This window comes from Camelus bactrianus, chromosome 5 (assembly GCF_048773025.1).
Source record: "Camelus bactrianus isolate YW-2024 breed Bactrian camel chromosome 5, ASM4877302v1, whole genome shotgun sequence".
Classification (NCBI taxonomy): Eukaryota; Metazoa; Chordata; class Mammalia; order Artiodactyla; family Camelidae; genus Camelus; species Camelus bactrianus.
The window spans coordinates 86,544,513-86,563,750 of NC_133543.1; the positions used below are offsets into that span (position 1 = coordinate 86,544,513).

The 19,238-nt window shown below is 47.4% G+C and overlaps 1 protein-coding gene across 1 annotated transcript in view; it reads right to left on the minus strand.

Annotated features, from left to right (window-relative positions):
* Positions 1 to 19,238, minus strand: part of MARCHF4 (membrane associated ring-CH-type finger 4) — a 94,650-nt gene that overhangs the window by 19,923 nt on the left and 55,489 nt on the right. Inside the window, exon 5 of the mRNA XM_074363211.1 lies at positions 1,473 to 1,709. Within this exon, the coding sequence (XP_074219312.1) occupies positions 1,473 to 1,709 (237 nt within the window). The remainder of the gene's footprint in view (positions 1 to 1,472; positions 1,710 to 19,238) is intronic.

A 19,238-nucleotide genomic window follows, 5' to 3' on the forward strand; every position in this document is an offset into this window, starting at 1 on the left:
CAAGGGGGCAGCTTGGGGTGGGCTTGTGCGTTTGGACTGTGACCCTTTTCCAAGGCTTGAATCAGCTGAGAAGGAAGGGAAGAGTTAATGCACCCCAGGGCGTGGAGTCAGCTGTCTCACTACACAGCTATTTTAAGACACTTCAAGAGTTTGAAATGAATGGATAAAGATGGCACCAGTGCAGGGAGAGGCACCTCTTATTCTGACCCCTGGGTACACCATCAGGATGGCTGAGGATTTTAATGCCTTCTTCCGGAAATAATACCCTCCTGCTGGCCTGTATGGATGGACACTGTGGTGCCAGGTGTTTCCAGCTGCACTTCCATGCAAAGAACCCCCACCACTATCACCCCCAAGCCACCCGTCTTCCTGGACGTGCAGGATTGACTCTCTCCCACCCTCGGAGAGGAGGAGAGAAAAACTTGCCAGGCTGCGGCAGCTCCCATCCTCACTGGCTAATTGATTACGTGGCTGCTTAACTGGAAAATACCGTGGAGGTATTTTCAGAAGCAGAGTGCCCTCCAAGTGTGTGCCTTGCAGGGGGAGCTGTATGACTGGGAGGATTTACGAGGTGGCGCGGGGCCTGCCAGCTCCTCTGGGGATGAGGGCTGTATCAGGGCAAAGCGAGAGGGGCCGGGGTGGACGTTGGGGGAGCCCTCGGTTCTCACAGGTCCAGCCCGTTGTGCATCTGCTTCGCAGACCCCACCCGAGCCCTGGCCCTCCCACCCTTGCCCTTCTCAGCGGACTCTTCACATTCCCTCCTTTTCTTTCTTCTTTCTTGCCCATGCTTCTGTTTTCCTCTGCTTCCCTCGCCTGTCTCTTCTCCATTTTTCTCTAGTCCCTTGTCCCAAGTGTGCTCTGTGGACCACAGCATCAGCATCACTCGATAGCTGTTAGAAATGCAGACTCTTGGGCCCTGCCTCTCCTCCTGAATCATTGTCTGCATCTGACAAGATTCCAGGAGAATTACACGCACGTTGGAGTTTGGGGCGTACCACTGCGTCTCCTCTCTCCTTATTTCTTCTATCCACCCTTAGCTCTAGGGCAGTCTTTCTCTTCACCTTCCTGCCCTGTCTTTTTTTCCATCCTATACTCTTCTGTCCCCTGGTCTTTCCTGCTTGTTTTCCCCTTGCTCCCTCTTGTCTTTTCTTCCTATCCTTTCCCTTATCTTTCTGATTTCATTCATCCATTCATCCATCCATTAGCTCACTTAGGCTCCCTCTGCCGTCTGATTCTCCGCATTTCTTTCCTTCTATATATATCTGTCTTTGCCCCATCCCTCTCTCCTCGTCTTGCTCAGGCTTCAAAGAAAACACAAAAATTCTCTTATCCCCTCCTGCCCGCTTGTCATCCGTGGTCTCGCCCACCTAGCCCATCTAAGGTGGAATCACCCTCCCGCGGGAGAGCAGGCGGTGTGGGAAACCCCGGGCCCCGGGCCCGCAGCCCCGGGGAGGGGAAGCCCGCGCTGGTACCTGCAGAGGATTCTTTGTGCTTATGGCGATGACGTGGTACTTGTAGTAGCACAGCTCGCAGCTCCAGCAGCCCCGCTCGCTGATCCACTTGATGAGGCAAGGCTGGTGCGTGCACTTGACGGAGCCATCGCAGCGGCACGGGCTCAGCAGCTCCCCCTGCAGGGAGAGAGGCGGAGGGTGGTGAGGCCCGAGCCCTGGAGTCTGGCGGCCGGAGGGTGGATTGGGGGTGTTTGGCCTCTAGGGCGCTGGTTTGCCACCCCCTCCCCCACCACCCCGGGTAGGCCAGACCACAAGGCCTTGTTGGGAGGCCCCAGACCCCACGGAGGAGGTCTGGGCTCCAGTTCTCCACCGTGGGAACCAGGCGACTTCAGTGATTTCAACTAACAATTCTGAACCCCGCGCTCCTACTCAGTACTGCCTGAGTCCTAGGACTTCTGTGGAAATGAGTGGGGGGGGGTGGTTCTGTGGGGGCCCTCTGCCGTCCACCTGGCTGTCAGCCTCCACTGGCTTCTCTTTAAAGGCTCAGCCGTAGATCTCAAACTCAAATGCCTTCAGGCCCAGCAAGGCAATACCAGTGACAGAAGCTAGCTGGGTTGGGGGCAGGGGGAGCGGGGGCGGGGAGGGGGGGGCAGGGGTCCTCGGGCAGGCGGATTGGAGGGCCCAGACCCAGGTTAAAGGGAACAGCCATCATCAGCTCCAGTAAGCTGTCCATGTGGGAATCAAGGTGGCAATTTTTACGTTAAATCTCCCAATAGTCAAATGTCAACAGCGAATCCAAGTTTTTAATATATAGGGAGGATCGTTTTGCCTGGCGTTTGGAGCTCTGGTCTGGAGAGTTTGTACTCTTCTGCAGGACAGCTCAGAGAGACCTGGGTCCCTTCTGTGAAGCTTCTTGCCCCAGCCCCCAGAGTGACAAAAACATGGTAGGCAGGCCTGAATCCTGGGGACTTAGGAAGTTGGGCAGATGCCCTTACTGGAGGCCTGGGGCCCTCTGGGCACATCCCTCAGGCCTGGCTGGGAGTGGCTGGGAAGCCCAGCCTGGGGCAGGCCCGGAAGCAGGGAGGCAAAGATGGTGCCCTGATTTGCAGCCTGTGTGAGTGGACCGCAGAGCTGGGCTCAGTCTCCAGAGCACCCTGTGACCACACAGCACATGACCACCACTGAAGCCTGCGCGTGCTTCCTGCCGGGTCTGATGCTGTGGCCCAGAGTGCCTCTGTGAGCCCCTCCCCCCCATTCCCTCTCCCCCATCTGTTCTCTCCCCGTTCTAACCCAGGGTCTCTCGTTTCTGCTTGCTGACTCCTGTCCACCCAGCTCCTTTTTTACCTTCTCAGAGACTTTAGCAGTGGAGCCCACCCACCTCCCCCAACCTGTGCTCCCTTCTGACCTCTCCCATGGCCCCCTCCTTTCTTACTCCCGGTGCCTTCCCTCCCCTCCTAACTAATCTATTCTGAAAAAATGCCTTCTGCCTCACTCCTTTCAAAGAATCCAGTTGCTGCCATGCACAGTCCCATTCTCTCAGCCCCAGGCCCCATGTGTGTCTGGCAAATGGCCACTTAAGCCATGCCCCTGTTAATTTGGGGATTTCACTATTCAGGAAACCACACCTTGTTCCCAACTTTGAATTAGCAGACACAGGAGCTGCAGACCTATAAGTTACATATCTTCATTTGTGTATCTAGTCATTTTGTTCTTTACCATAGACTGTAGAACCAACCGTTTCCTCCCGAGAAGCATGGAACCATCGTTCCCTTCTACTTCAACTCTCATCACTCAAAGACTACCCATCAGCCTGGATGAGGTCTAGAATGTCCTTTTGCACCTTGTATACCTGCCAAACTGCCTCTCTGTTTTCATAATAGTTACAAAACCACCTCCTAAAGGGGGGCAGGCCTGATTTCTCCAGGTTGCTTTGATTGTTGAGTACCTTGTGCTTCGCACCTTGAGCATGTACTGTTAGAGCACTCAGCACAACCTTATGAGGATCTCTGCATACGCCTTTCTCCCCCTTAGAGGAGCCCTGGAAGGCAAGGCTAGAGGAGTCATTCATCTTTGCACCTCATTCCCTGGGTGCCTAGCCTACTCCCAGCAGGCCCTCAACAACCTTTGTGTTTGAGTGAGTCAGCAAAAAATTAATCAGGGGGTTTCCTGCACTGCCCTGAAGAACGGGGATAAGACTGCCCACTCCAGAAGAACGAGAACCAGTCCAACTTGTCAACCTTGAGACCTCAGCACCTCACTCAGTGCCCAGCACTCCTTCAATATTGACAGGCCCCCTTCACTATGGCTGAGGGGTTGGGGCCTTTCCATACCCCCATTAAAGCAGTTCCCCATGTGTCTCTGGGTCACCCCTACACTGTGACCCCTCACAGCAATATGTATCTTATATCCATCTTATTACTGTCTTTGCATCCTTAGCACCTAGTACAGTGCCTGAAACAGTGAGACCCCCCCCATCCAACACTCACGTTGGAATGTGTACCCATCTGTTTGATGAACAAGAGGCTTTGCTCCTCTAGGACATGGCCAGCCTCTGGCTCCAGGTGGGCAGCTGTGGCTCCTGGGAGAGGGGTAGAATAGGCAGGAGATGCCCACATTGCAGGGCACTCACCACGCCCATCAAGGCCTAAGGGCCCCTGATATTGAGTAGCTGCTGTGTGGCTCTGAGAAAGAACTAGGAGGGGGAGAGTGGGGAGAGGTGCTGGGGGGAGGGGCAAAAGCCCTCATTATTCCTGGCAGCATTTCCTAGGCTCATTAATTCCAACAGGATGAGCTGGGTTTGATTAATCGGGTTGTTAAGCAGCCATGTCAAATTGCCAATCAGGTAAGAGACATTACTTCCGGTCCCTGGCAGCGGTGCCAGGCAACAGCAAAGGCTATTCTTGCTTTCCAAACAGCAGCCATGAGACAGGGCAGGAAGAGCCACTTGCCAGGGCACAGCTGATAACAAGACCTGGGCTCTCATCGTGGCTCTGGATGTGGGACCTTCAGGGCTCACTGGAGCCCCCGATCCTCAGCCTCGTTACCTGGAGAAGGAGGGAGCATGACCGGGTCTGGTCCCAGTGCCTGGCCGCCGACTAAGAGGCCAAGGGTGTACAATTTCCGCTGGAGCTCCTGGGCACCCACTCTTCCCCTGGGCACTGGACAACCCAAAAGGCAGGATAGGGACTTGCTTTGGGTGCCACAAATACTAGAAAGTAAGGACACTGAAGCTGTTAGAAAAGTTTAACTTTGGTGAAGGAAATGATCCAGGATTTTAGAAAAAAAAAATCTGCAAAGAAGCTATTTTAACCTTGGCATTCATGTCAGTTTTGTATTTTATGATTTGATATATTTTTATGTACATTTGGGAGGAGAGCCATAACCTTTTCTGTATTTAGGGCTTCTAAGAAGCCTTAACCTGGACCCTGTACCATCTCTGACTGGTCAACCTGGGCTTCTTTAAGAACAAGAAAAATGGAAATGAGCCAACAGCCAGACGGATTCAGGTCAGACTGAATGGAGATGTTCTTTGCAGTAAACTCTATTAAAAAGTAAAATGGTAGAACATGGAAACAGAGGTGGTAAATATCTCTCAGTATAACAGAGACTCCTAACAAAGAGGATTAAATGTCCAACTCAAGGTCACTCAGCCAGCCAGTAGCACGGCCAGAATGTAACGCTGAGTCTTTCTGACATCAGACTCTGAGCTTCTCACCACATCACTGCTCATCCCACCTTCTGTGCTCTGGTCCCTGCCGTCCCTCCTGCACCTGTCCCTGCGGGGCTCTTCTCTGTCTCTCCCTCCCTGGTCCAGCTCCGGCTCCTCCACCAAGTCTCCCATAGCCACCAGCTATGGACCTGTCTTTCCCCCTGCATCATCACGCACAGATTGGTACTTGATCATTCTTCAGTTGTTTCCTCCGGGATTTGGGGTGCTCCTGTGTATCCTGTAGAACTGGGCATGTCATAGGTGCACGTTAAGGGAGCATGGACAAGCTGGATGGGCACCAGGGCAGGACAGAGGATGGGCCCCTACGCCCAGCTCCCGAGGCTCCAGTCTTTGGGCTGGAGGATTATTACCATCTTGTCTGCAGTGCTTAGCAAACTCCACAGATCAAAGGGCCTCATTAAATGTAAAGGGCACCAGACACTTCCTCGATGATCTGCTTGGAGCTTTGGGGCCCAAAGACCACCATGACTAAGGCAAGAAAAATAGGATCTTCTCTAATCCCCTGGACCCTATGGCACACGGTAGAAGGGAGGGGTGGAAAGCTTGGTCTTCGGAGACCAACTCCTTAGGTTTAAGTGCCTCTTCAACGCTTACTGGCTGTGCAAACTTGGGCAAGTCTCTTAACCTCTCTGATGCTCTGTTTCTTCATCTTTCCATTGTGGGCAACTCTGATCTCCTCAAAGCATGGCTATAAGAATCTCCCAACTTCTGGCCCAGGGCTGTCCTCTGTGTTACCACGGGGTCACTGAGAGTGTTTAGGGGCCCTTCTTCCCTGGGGGTGCTGAACAGAAGGCCTCTTGGATGGGTTAGGTGGGGTCATCTAGAGGCAGGACAAGGTGGTCCATGGCCCCTGACTGTGGCTGAGCTACTGGGACGGGAAGAGAGCAGGATGGGTTCTCCTTGCTGCCAGTGACACAGCCAGCTGCAGAAGCAAGACTTCTGTCATTTCTCCATTCACAGATTTCTTTCTGTTTGTTTCTGCCTTGCTTCAGTTTTTCTCCCATCTCAATCTGAAAGGACTCTCTTCTGGAGTCCTTAGGTTACGTGGTTGCCATGGCAGTGGCAGATAAGCCAGAGACTTCTCCTTCCACACACACAGAGGCACCGGGCATCCTTGCCACTGAGCAGAAAAAAAATATGTAGTCTAGTGACACCAAGAGAGCCCCAGCCCTGCTGTAGTTTGCAGCTCTGAGAGATTAGAACAGAGGGGACAACAGACACACCAGCCTTGGAGTGCAGTTTAGGGACACTTCTCTTTGTTGAGACTAACATGATGGTTAAGCACTTGGGCTCTAGTTCCAGACAGAATCGGGTATATCCAGGCTTTTATGGTCTGTGTGACCCTGGGAAAGTTGCTTAACCCCTCTGGGCTTCATTCAATCATTCCTTTATTCATCAAATACACTTTTAGTATCTTCCCATTTCTGTTCTAGGTGACAGGGATACAGCAGTGAATGTAACTAACCAAAATTTTCTAGTCAAGAGAGACAGACATTTTTAAAAAAGAAAAAGAAGTAAACTATAAGTTTCTAAAATGTTGTTATGTGCTATGGAAAAAAAAATAAACAGGGAAAAGGGAAATGGAAGGCAGGCACAGGTTGAAATTCTAAAAAAGAATGGCTATGGAAGGCTTCACCAAATGGAGACCTTTGAGTGAAGACCTGGGGAAGGTAAGGGAGCAATCCATGTGGGTATCTGGGGCCTGAGCATTCCAGGCAGAGGGAACATCAAGTTCAAAGGCCCTGAGGCAGAAGCATGCCTGGCATATTCTAGGGATACCGAAGAGGCCAGTGTATCTGAAGTAGAGTGAATGAGGGGAAGGAGAGTAGGAAATGAGGTCAGAGATATAATGAGGATCAAGAATTGGGGGGACAGGTCAGACAAGGTTTGTGAGCCCTTTTAAGGACTTGGCATTTATTGTGAATGAGATGGGAAACCAGGAGAGAGTTTTGAGCAGAGAAGAGTGACATGATCTGACCATGTTTGACAGGATCCCTCCGGCTGCTGTGTTGAAAATAGACTAGAAGGACGCAAGGGCCAAGTAGGGAGGCAGGAACCCAGGCAAGCGGTGATGGTGTTTGGGACCAGTCTGGTAGCAGTGAAAGTTCTGAGAAATGGTTCCTGGATATATTTTTGAAGATACAGGTACTCAGATTTGCTGGCAGATTGGATGTGGTAGATGAGAGGATAGAAGTCAAGGATGATGGCGACCTGAGCAATAAGAAGGCTAGAGAGTTGCCTTTGGTTGAGATGGGCAGGACTGAGGGAGGGGCAGGTTTTGGAGGACGGGTCAACTTTGAGATGTCTATTAAATATCTGAGTGGAGACATCAAATAGGAAGTGCAATATACAACAGGCTGGAGTTTAGCGGAGGTCCATGCTCAAGATATAAATTTGAGAGTCACTGGCCTACAGATGGTGTTTAAAGCTACAAGCCCAGGAGTGAGTGCAGGTAGGAGAAAGGAGGGATACCAGGGATGCTTCTTGGAGGATGCCAAGACGTCGGAGCTTAGGAGGTGGGAAAGAGCCAGTTGGAGAGCCTGAGAGGGAAGGTCAGGGTGCTGAGAAGAGAACGTGATGTTCCAAAAGCCAAAGTGTTTCAGGAAAGAGGGAGCAATCGGCCCTGTCAAACGCTGCTGAGGGGTCCTGTTGGATGAGAACTGAGAGTTAACCATGGATTTGACAAGTTTTCTTTTGATTTCTTCCGTTTTCTAGATGAAGCCAAGTCATGGGCTGAGAGTGAAGGTGGGGGAGGAGGTCTGAGAATTGGTGTGAAATAGACACCTGGGAGAGTTTAAGAGTGGTTACACTAGAGAAATAAAGAGGATTGCTGGCAGCACTGAGGGCCCTGTCTATTAAAATAAAATGGCTCATCTGTGAAATCGGGGGAGGAGGGGAATACATTTAGCATCGTGCCAGGCACACAGCGAGGTCTCAGTAAATGCTAGCTAATATGGAAAGGGTTATAATAGGAGTTATTTCCTTGTCTCTAAAGCCACCTTCTCCACTACTTCAAACATTGATTAGTTTCCTTCCTTCCTCCTTTGAATAACATTCCCTTCTTATTAATAATCCTCATGTTATAAACATCTCAGGTTTATAGACATTCTACCATCTACTACCCCAGTAACTGAATGAGGCTAATAATTATTTCTCATGCATCTCTTCATCTCCCCAGCAGCCTTGTTCATAGATCCTTACCTTTCCAGCCCTGATAAGAGAGTCAGCCTTGCCGGATCCCTATTAACATACAAACGCAAAGGCAGCTTCTCCTTTGCCCCTCTCCTTGGAACTCAATTCCAGGCAGTGTTCGCTGGATGTGGTGGTTAATTGATGTGGTAATAGTGATGGGTGGGGTCACGATGATTTTAACTCTCCCTGCCACTCCCTCCTCACACCCCTACCTTTGGAGAGGAGGAGACGTTTGTTAAGTCAAAATTAAGAGACGAGATTTTTTTTTGAAGTATATTTGGTTTACAATGTTGTGCTAGTTGCTGGTATACAGCATAGCGATTCAGTTATCATATATATATTCTTTTTAATTAAAGGTTATTGCAAAATACTGAATATAGTTCCCTGTGCTATACAGTAGGACCTTGTTGTTTATTTTATATATAGTAGTTTGCATCTGCTAATCCCAAACTCTTAATTTATTCCTCCCCCTCCTTTCCCCTTTGGTAACCATAAATTTGTTTTCTATGTCTGTGAGTCTGTTTCTGTTTTGTAAATAATTTCATTTGTATCATTTTTTTAGGTTCCACATACAAGTGATATCATGTGGTATTCTTCTTTTTCTGTCTGACTGACTTCACTTAGTATGACAATCTCTAGGTCCACCCATGTTGCTGCAAATGGCATTATTTCATTCTTTTTATGGCTGAGTAGTATTCCATCGTATAAATATACCACATCGTCTTTATTCAGTCATCTGTCGATGGACATTCAGGTTGTTTCCATGTCTTGGTTATTGTAAATAGTGCTGCTATAAGCATTGAGATGCATATATCTTTTTGAATTAAAGTTCCCCCTGGATATATGCCCAGGAGTGGGATTGCTGGATCATATGATAAGTCTGTTTTTTTTTTTTTTTTGAGAAATCTCCAAGCTATTTTCCATAGTGGCTGCACCAAATTACATTCCCACCAACAATGTAGGAGAGTTCCCTTTTCTCCACATCCTCTCCAGCATTTATTATTTGTAGACTTTTTGAATGATGGTCATTCTGACTGATGTGAAGTGACACCTCATTGTAGTTTTGATTTGAATTTCTCTGATAATTAGTGATATTCATTTCAGTGTCTTTCCTGTTTCTGTTGGCTATCTGTATGTCTTTGTTGGAGAAATGTCTATTTAGGTCTTCCACCCAGTTTTTGATTGGATTGTTTGTTATTGAGTTGTATGAGCTGTTTGTATCTTCTGGAAATTAAACTCTTATCAGTCACATCATTTGCAAATATTATCTCCCAGTCTGTAGGCTGTCTTTTCATTTTGTTTATGGTCTCCTTTGCTGTGTAAAAGCTTACAAGTTTAACTAGGTCCTATTTGTTTATTTTTGCTTTTATTTCTGTTGCCTTGGGAGACTGACTTATGAAAACATTGTTACAATTTATGAAGAGACAGATATTTTTATCAGCATAGGAATGCATTAAAGTTTTCTCTGAGATTTAGTTTATGTAAATAAGGAAATTTTCACTTGCCCTGTTTGTGCTCAACTGTGAAGATGCAGAGGACCTAAAGCTTTAAAATTAGCATTTCCCCTCCAGAGTGGAGTGGACTCTGTATTGTGGTGGGAGGAATGGGCACAGGAGTAAGAAAAGTTCATTGAGACTGTGAAGGAGAATTAGGAGGAATGCCAAGGGAAGTAGGGAGTCCTCAATGCCCATCCAAGGTAATCTCTACGGGGAAGGACAGTTGGCTTAACAGGGCAAGCAAAGGACTGCTTTGTACCACTCCACAGACCCCACACATCTGGGGGACCGGCTAGCAGTAAGGCTTATCAATAGCACATCCTCCCAACGTCATGGGCGCAGCCAAACTGGTCTGTGATATTGACCAACTATTTGTGTAACTGTGATCTGAGTTAGGGGAACAGAACTGGGGACGAAGGAGACAAAGCGGGAGCACAGGCAGGGCCAGTGAACAGAAGGAAAGCCTGGAAGATTCCAGGGTCTTCTTCCTGTGGGACTGCAGGCAATGATTTCTTGATTCCACAGACCTGTGAGAGGTCAGTGTGTCCTAGTATTGAGGTCAAGAAAAATGACCTATCATGAGGACCTTCTTAGTAGCAAAATTGTGGTGGAAAAGATAAATGGGTGGGGGTGTGGCTTCTGCTACCCAGGCGGGTGATGAAGCAAGTTTCCCTCTTATCTCTGGGAGGCAGGCTGATTGGCATGATGACCTTCAAAGATCCCCATGGCCCTAGAATCCATTATTACACACAGACAAGCCATTCTGAATTCTCTGCACATTGTCAGGCAGTGTACGGGCAGCAATTTGTTTTCTGGCTGGAGCCCCTTCTGGCCACGCATCATAGCACGTAACATGCTCCCTTCCTGGCCAGGCCAAGTCCAAGACTTATGTCCCCTCTCGATGGCACCAAGGCCAGACCTGGCTTCAGGAGACTAACAGTGTGTCAACACTGGCAGAAGGAAATGGGAATTGTTGCAAGATAATTTGATTAAAAAAAAGAAAGAGCTCTATTACTAAGCAGAAAAAAAAAAAAAAAAGACTTAAGGCCTTAATGAGCTCTAGTTATCTACACTCAATTCAATTAACCACATAATTATTTCCAGTTCTCTCATGCCAGCAGCTTATTTTCACAAACACACACAGACACACCACACACACCAGGTAGAATCTGCCTCCCTCTTCGTGAAAATGTTTCAGTCTTCCTGTTCATCAGTTCAAAAAAAAAAGAGGAATACAAAAAGAGACATGGAGAACAAACACACAAACCCAAACCAAAGCCTCCAAACCATGTTTTCCTATTTTCATGACAGTTATTTCATTCCTGCCGTGCGTTTCTCCCTCTAATTTAACTGGGATAAGACAAATATACCATATTCTCTCTAACTGCCTCTAAATTTACTCAACTGGTACTAGAAAGAAGAACTTAACCTCACAGTAATTGAATTTAAATAACATCCAATTCCATAAAGTCAAACACGATCTGCATAATAAACAAACCAAGCTCCACGAGGGCTGGCAGAAAGAAAGGTCATATTTTATGTGTCTATTCATAATCATAGCTGTATTTCTAATGACCTACACGTGTGATGTACCATCCATGTGTCTTTCTGTACAGCTCATCGTTGCCGTCATGGTTGTTACCAAAGAGCTAAAATTAAAGGCTGATCTGCCCTCACTCCTTTGCCTGACTCAATAGAAAAACGTAACTTTGATAAACCTCGCTGGCCAGAATTGGGCTATTTGCATACAGCAATGGGCTGGGCCTGTTTCCAAGGTTCCAGGCCACGAGGCTGAAATTTCAGAGATTCCAGGTCACCGTGTTCTCTTTCTTTCTCCCAAGTCAGGTCAAGCCAAGGGCACAAATCAGTGGCAAGGTAAGCAGCAGATACTCAGTTGCCTCCTGGGTCCGCCCTCCGTGGTCCCTGCACTCAGGCAAGGGGTGCCTAGCTTCCGTGGTGCAAAACCCTCATGTTATTTGAAGGGATTGTGGTGAAATTCTACACAAATTAATTTTCAGTCACTGTAGTTATTGTGTCATTCGGCGTGTTTTGGGGATACAGCAGAGATTACAGTGGCAACAAGCTATGATGACGTGGTATGTACATCACCGATGTTCTGAGCCGTGGCGCTCGGCACTTAGAACCTTACACATGGCTGACTCTTACAGAGCAAAAGTAGTAGGGTCTTTCCTGGGTGCCATTCCCAGCTATGCCACTCTCTGGCTGGTGACATGGGTTTAGGCTATCTAAGTCTGGATTCCTTGGTTCTCCGAATTTCACATACATAAGAATCACCTGGAAAACTTGTGAAGCATTCAGATTCCCAGGCTGCACTGCAGAGACTGACTCCACGGAGACCCACTCTTCCTCTCTTGATGCCAGGTTGGCTAAGACTCATTTGTAAAGCTCTGGACCAGAGACCCTTTAGCAAACCTTCCGTCTCCTATGTGACTCGAAGACTCTTATGTAGACAAAGAGGAAGGTGAATACCAACAGCTAGAACTTACTGAGCACTTACTATGTGCCAGGCCCCATATGCAAGCTTTGACTGCTGGGTTCAAGTCCTGGTCCTTCCACTTACTAGGTGAGGGGCGTTGTGCAAATTACCTACACGTCCCGAGCCCCAGCCCTGTCATGTGCATCGGCACTGCTTTGTAGACGTCTGGGCTGCTGTGTCTGCCTCTCTTACTAATTCACACTGACCAATTACGTACCAGGGGCCAGATGTTGTTCTAAGCACTTGGCATGCATGAGGCTGTATCTAGCATGGCTACTGGGGCCGATGAACCCAGGCTGGCTGGTTTGAATCCCTGCTCTCCCATTGATCAGCTGTGTGACCTTGGCAAGTTTGCTCAGATGTAAAGCGGGACCAAGGGGTACTTCCTGCCTCCCAGGGCCTCGTGAGGATTCAATGAGATCGTACCCAATGAGGAGTCAGAACCCTGCCTGACACAGGGTGAATGCTCCTCGCACATCACGGTATGTTGTCACGCATGTGCCCGTCTGTCCTTCGTGAATCTCTTCATGCCCTAACGAAAGGAGGGAGGCAGAGAATGCTGCTCCCTTGCACTGTGGAGGAGGGGTCTCTGCAGTTTGTTGCCTTCCCCAGCACCTCACTTTACCACCTTGTAAATGAAACTCATCAGTCTGAAGCCTGTGAGTACTTAAGCTGCCTGGGAGCCTGGAGAAGGAGTACAGGTAATAACAGTGTGATGAAGGCCAGGAGTCTCCAGGTGCTGCTGACTGCCTGTTATTATAGGGAGAGGGAAGAACCAAACAGACACCCCAGCTCTCCATCCACCCACATGGCTCTATCTCAGACCCAGCCTTCCCCAGGCCTCCTTCCCTGACGTGCATGTGTTTCTACCTCCTGCTGTGGGGTTAAGTAAAGGTCTTAAGCTGTGAGTGTTTTCAGCCATCACTCCTCTTGCTGTGAAAGGCTGTGAATTTGTGTGTTTATGAGACCAGCTGAGGGCCTTGCGATGCCCTTGGAAGTGCAGGGAAGGAGGGCAGAGCGGCTAACATGATCTATGTAATGAAGAGCTTAGCATGGAAAGGGAGGTATGAGAGGGGAAAAGAGATTTTTGCCGTGTAATTTCCTCTGCCTGCTTTTTAAAGAGATTGCAGTAAACGCTGAAATGTTTTTCAGTTCTTTCTCTTTTTGGGACTTGCATTTCTCCTTCAACATGAGCTTCATTCAGATTATACTCCATTTAGACCGAAAAACCCGAAGCCCAGAGAGGGCTGTGGCCTTTCCTAGGGTGGTGCAGGAGGGCACTGAAACAGGAACAAGTTGCAGATGTCTCCCTCTCTGGGTTCAGAGCTTCAATGAGCCTGTCCCGATCCCTGCAGGACTGATGCCTCTCACTGGGTGACACCCATTCCAGAGTCTGTGGAAAGTTCAGCCCAGCTCTTTTCACACCTCTCAAGGAAGCGTACTATTCCTGAAGTCTTGGCTCCGATCCCCCGTCAGGAACACGCCTGCTAAGCAGAATTGGAATTACTATGGTGTGTGAAGAGACTCCGGTCTGTTGACTCCAAGCTTCTGCTAAGCTGCCACAAGTGGTTGTAGCTTCTGTCATCTTGGCAATTTTACTTTTTGTTCGAAAGAATTCTGTATTCCTTACTTCTGAAGCTGGGAAGGGGGGTTGGTCTTCAAAGATCTTCGTCTCCAGCCTTCAGCCTCTGGTCAGACTGCCTGTCAGAGCACCACCCTTGACACACAGGGTGCTCCTGTTAGAGTAACGCTGGGGAGGGGAACCCTGGGGTCCACCATGCTTGCCAGTGCTTCCAGGTCCCCCTCTCAGACCCATGTTGTGAGGACCAGTGCAGGACACGGCCAAAGCTCACAGAACAGCCCAAGCCTCTGTGCTTAGTGATCGGGGGATACTTGTGGACCAGGACTGCTTCCTTTCAAAAGATGGCGACTGTAGCCCGCAGTCTCCTCTTAGGAGCGGTTCAGCAGCCTGGGTTGAGCGCTGGCTCTCAGCCTTGGCGCTGCGAACTCAAGATGGCGCCTGCCCGGGAGACTCTCACACGCTAGGACACGCTTCCTCAAACCTGTCCAGACTCTTAGCTTTCGCCATGGTTTTTAGGCCTGCATTTCGCTTACTTAGAGGCTGGTATATAAAACATTACTTCCTTTTATCTTCCTTTAACCTCTTTTAGATGACAAGATGGTTAAGCAAGAAATCAGGACTTGTTTTCCATTGTTTTCTGGGATTTGGCAACCCAGCCATGTTCTCTCTCCCCTAATACTGCATGACTATTTAAAACTGCATTCCTCTTCCCCTCAGCAGTCATCCATCCACACTAAAAAGTTCTGTTTTTAGATCCTATTCTCATGTCATGCATCATTTCAGCCCCCTTTTTTCTAGACCTTCACCAGTCTCTTAGGTTTGTAAGGTAAGTTTCCCTGCCATGTCTAAGATAGACAAGGACCCACATGTCCAGAGGCTGAGAGAGAACAGGCTATATCTTAAGAATATGTAGAGATTTATAACAAATCAAAAATTTCCTCTTAACTGTAGCCCCCCAACATACACATGCACACATAATTTCCCCCAAATCAGAATCATAACTTACAGCCAGTTTATAACTTGTATTTTTAAATTCACACTATGTCATGAAACATTTCTCATGGTGAGCCATGATTTTGTGGACTATATCCACGATTATTTCCTTAGAAGACAGGCCTAGGGTGGAATTACTCATTCAAAGGGCATGGACATTTTTAAGGCTCTAAACACGATCAGAAGGCCATACTGGTCTTCAGAAAGATGACAAGAATTTCCATCCATATTCTTACAGTGTATCAGTCCCTGCTGCTCTTGGCCCCTATTCAAGGTCTTGTCCTTTCTTCACATTCTCACGTGAAGCAACTGTCAGTAGTAACGTGGCTGGGGTAACCTGAGAAAGAAGGCTCAGGAACTCAGGCAGTCTGTTCCTCTCTACCGTTTTTTTCCACGTCGAGAAGGAGCAGGAGGTGGCTTCAGGATTGGGGCTAAGCTAAGGTAGGAATCTGCAGCATTGCAACTGAGGCGATCTTGGCAGAAGAGTCTCAGCTGTGAAGGAGAACCAAGGCGCACCTGGCCGGCTGGGGCTGCGGCATCTCAGCCTGGGTGCTCGGGGGCTTCTTCTTCTCGCGGAACTGGTTGGGTAGAGATGGCTCAGAGTACTCAGGCGTCTTAGCATAGCCCAGTCTCTGAGATGGCAAACTACAAGGCTAAGACACCTGGGTCCAAAGGTTCCCACACCTAAGGCCCTGCACCTGGATAGTTGCCTACCACTTCTCTTTGAGATTCCTACATATGGGAATGCCACACTGGTCCCGGTAACACCCTTGTGTGACTTGGCAGATTTGTTGTTAAAAACATATCTTCATCTAACCTGTTTTTTCCCTGCCACAATTTCAGCCCTTTTCCTATCTTTTCATGATAGATGAACAATGCACAGGCTCTAAGATCAAACAACTTCTGATTCTGCCATTTACTTGCTCTATCAGTTAGTTCAAGCTGCTAACTGTGCTCCTGAATGTGTACCCCAAAATTAGTGGCTTAAAATATAACCATTTATTTTTCACAAATCTATATAAGTTGGCTGATTGGTTCTGCTAATCTTGGCTGGGCTCGTTCATGCATCTGTGAGTTGGCTAGATTCTGGCTGATCTAGGATGGGATGGTCCACCTCTGCTTATAGGTCTCTTATCACCCAGTAGGACTGCCCAGGCTTCTTCACATGATGCAGGAACAGTTCCCACCAAGAGAGGGCAAGCTTTGATGCACAAGCACTTTTTAAGCCTCTGCTTACATCAAATTTACTAATGCCCCATTAGCCAAAGCAAGTCATGTGTGTATCCCAGAGTCAGTGTGAGCAGGCATTACCAAAAGGAAGTGGCTACAGGAAAGCATAAAGACCTAGGATCATTAATACAATCAGTTTATTACATTAGCTCTGTGACCTTCGACAATTTTTTAACCTCTCTGAGCCTTAGTTCCATCACCTGTAAAAATGCAGTGTTTGTAGGATTCTATGCTATAATAGATGTAAAATGTGTAGCACATAGTAAACTTTCCATGTGTATTAATTTCCTTCTCCTTTTCTTTTCCACCACTTTGGACTTCCTCTTTTTCCTTAAATGCATTATTCCTATGCATTACCTTCCACTTTCAAAGCTTCAACATAGTAATGCTAAACCTTATACCTGCAGCTTCTGCTGAATCCCCAACTCCTAGCCTGTGCCTAACAGAGTAGGCTCTCAATTTATTCCAAAGATTTGGAATTTGGATGCCAAGGGAATCAAGGAGTCTTCCCCTCCCTTTATTCCTGGAACTATACAGTTAAGAGATGATCTCTGGTTTTCTCATCTGGTTCCACTACCAAAAGTGAAAGAGAAAAGGTTAACATGTTTGCATTAACTGATGACTCCGAACAGAGGCAATAGGATGCAGAACCTCCATTTCCTAATTTAAAGGGGCTTTAGGGGCAAGATAAGTATCCTGGCCTCCCCTTAGCTAATCAGGCTCTAGAAGAGACAGTAATTGCAGCCAGTCCGTCCTGCTGGGGAGACCCAAGGCTGCCAGCTCCCTTGCTGGGAATAGAATAGAATTTTAATTGGCTGTGAAAGCATCATGGCAGGAGGTGCACAAAAAAGTTGGTCCTCTCCCCCAAAGCAGGTGAGAGAAGCAAGGGAAAGGCCCTCGGGAGGATTTTGGCAGCAAAGATCCACTCCATTCAGGGGCCATCCCGGCTGCAACACCACTGCTCCAGTTCCAGGGCTGAACTCCAGCCAGGATCAAGGACTCTCTCCCATAGTGCACTTGGGGTGGTCAGCCCAGCAGCGCCAAGGCTGCAGACCTTCTCACCTCTGTGCTTCCCTTGACTTTCATGAGACAAGCCCTACATAGTTACTGTCACTTGTATAACCAAGAAAACCAACGTTACCCACCTCAGAGGGCTCTAATACAAGCTTACCGCCCCGCTGATCCAGTGTGTGTGTGTGTGTGTGTCCATTTTCCATTCGTGTGATTTGAAGCAATGGCATAGCATTCCTGTACTGTTGTTTCAGAGCAATGCTAATATGTTTTCACTCAAATAAATTAATGTGATAATGTTTGGGGAAGACATGTGCTGGTGACAACGTGTGTGCTTTCTGCCCTGGCAAGTCCTAGAACACACACGTGGGATGACAGGTGTAGGTCAGTGGATGTGACTACGAGAAACAAAACAGTGTGAGTTTGTTAGTGTAAATGTACAATGGTGCATGGTGTGGGCTTTGGAGACTGCTGGACAAGTTATTTAATCTCCCTGTACCCTTAGTTTCTTCATCAATAAAATGAGGGCAATAGTAGTTCTTATCTAACAAGGCTATTGGAAAAAATGATTTGATGTAAAGAGCTTAGAATAATGCAGAGGCTCAATAAATGTGTTTTCATGACTACTTTTAGTGGAGAGGGTGGAGCTGGTCATTGACCTACCCATTCTCTGTCGCCCTAGTGATATAATGAACTTGTTGGTGAAAAGCAAAACAGAGAAAACAAAAAATACACAAGCAAAATCAATGCTTTCAGAAAATTATTTTGTGAGATAAAAGCTTGGTAGAAATTCAGAATTTTCAAAGAAACTGTACTACATGAATGCTTCAAAATGTAAAGCAATAAAGCATCATTTATAACTACTAAACAGTTTTATTGGGCATTTTGATTTTTATTATCAAATTTCTATTGAAAGTTTATTACAAGTTCATTTATGGGAGGAGAGATGCATTGAAGGTGACTATTGAAAGTGGAATTTTATAATTTATAAAGATACGAAGGCAAGCTTCTAATTTTTAACCCCCCCCCCACACGCACTATTTCTATTCTCACTGCTCCCTCCCCCTAATCATACCTACTACCTCTTCATTGGGGAATAAGACATCTTTCTGGTTTAAACTCAGAACACAGGAATGAAAATAATCAGAATTAAAGAAGTGACCAATACGCAGAATCCTCTCTGAAACAGTGAGAGCTTCATGTTCATAAGAAGCAGGCTGAAGTCCTTGACCTTTGGGAAGAAGCGCTTGAAGAACATGGCATTGATTCATGATTTTAGAAGATAGAACAGACTACTGGCAACAGCCCTTTCCCCCTCGAAACCTGGCCCCCAGATCACAACTGGGTGTCCAGTCTCCCGTGGCTAGTCGGTCTCACCTTGGACCGCTGATGTTTGGGAAATTAGTAGGACAGCCACTTAAAGAAGTAAATGTTCACACAAATCAACTCACCCTTCAAGGGACGATTTTTCTCATTTTTCTTGCATCTGCCATAGATTGGCAGGGTCCATGGAGACAGAACAGGTTCTGTCCAAGGTGGGAGACAAGGTGGGGACAATAGTGGGGACCAGGGAGAGCAAAATTCTCCTTTCGTTTAGTTGCCTCTTTCGTCCTCTTTCCCTGAACCCTCATCTGACAAAAGAGATAAGTTACTCCTGACATGTACATTATGTAAGGTAAATATCATTTATTTTTGTTTCTATTCTGTTGTCTTTGTCTTTATTTTTTAAATCCCCACCAGCCAAGTCTGTCTTAGACTCTAGAATAGTGTGTAAATCACTCATAGACTCCATGGAAACCATTCAGCTCAGCAAGCAAGAATGCCATGTGTGCCACTTCTAATCATTCACCAAGCTCTCAGTGACAGGGTTCTCACTATCTCACCCATGATGGCTACCCACTGCATTTTGAATAGCTCCAATCAGTGAGTGCTTGCTGGAGGAATGATAAACAGTAAATTGCAAGTTGCAAGAGGGCAGTGCTGTGTGCAAGTCATGATAAAGAGGCATTACGAAGCCTGGAGGGGGATCAAGCTGTATGGCCATGTGCATCTGTAC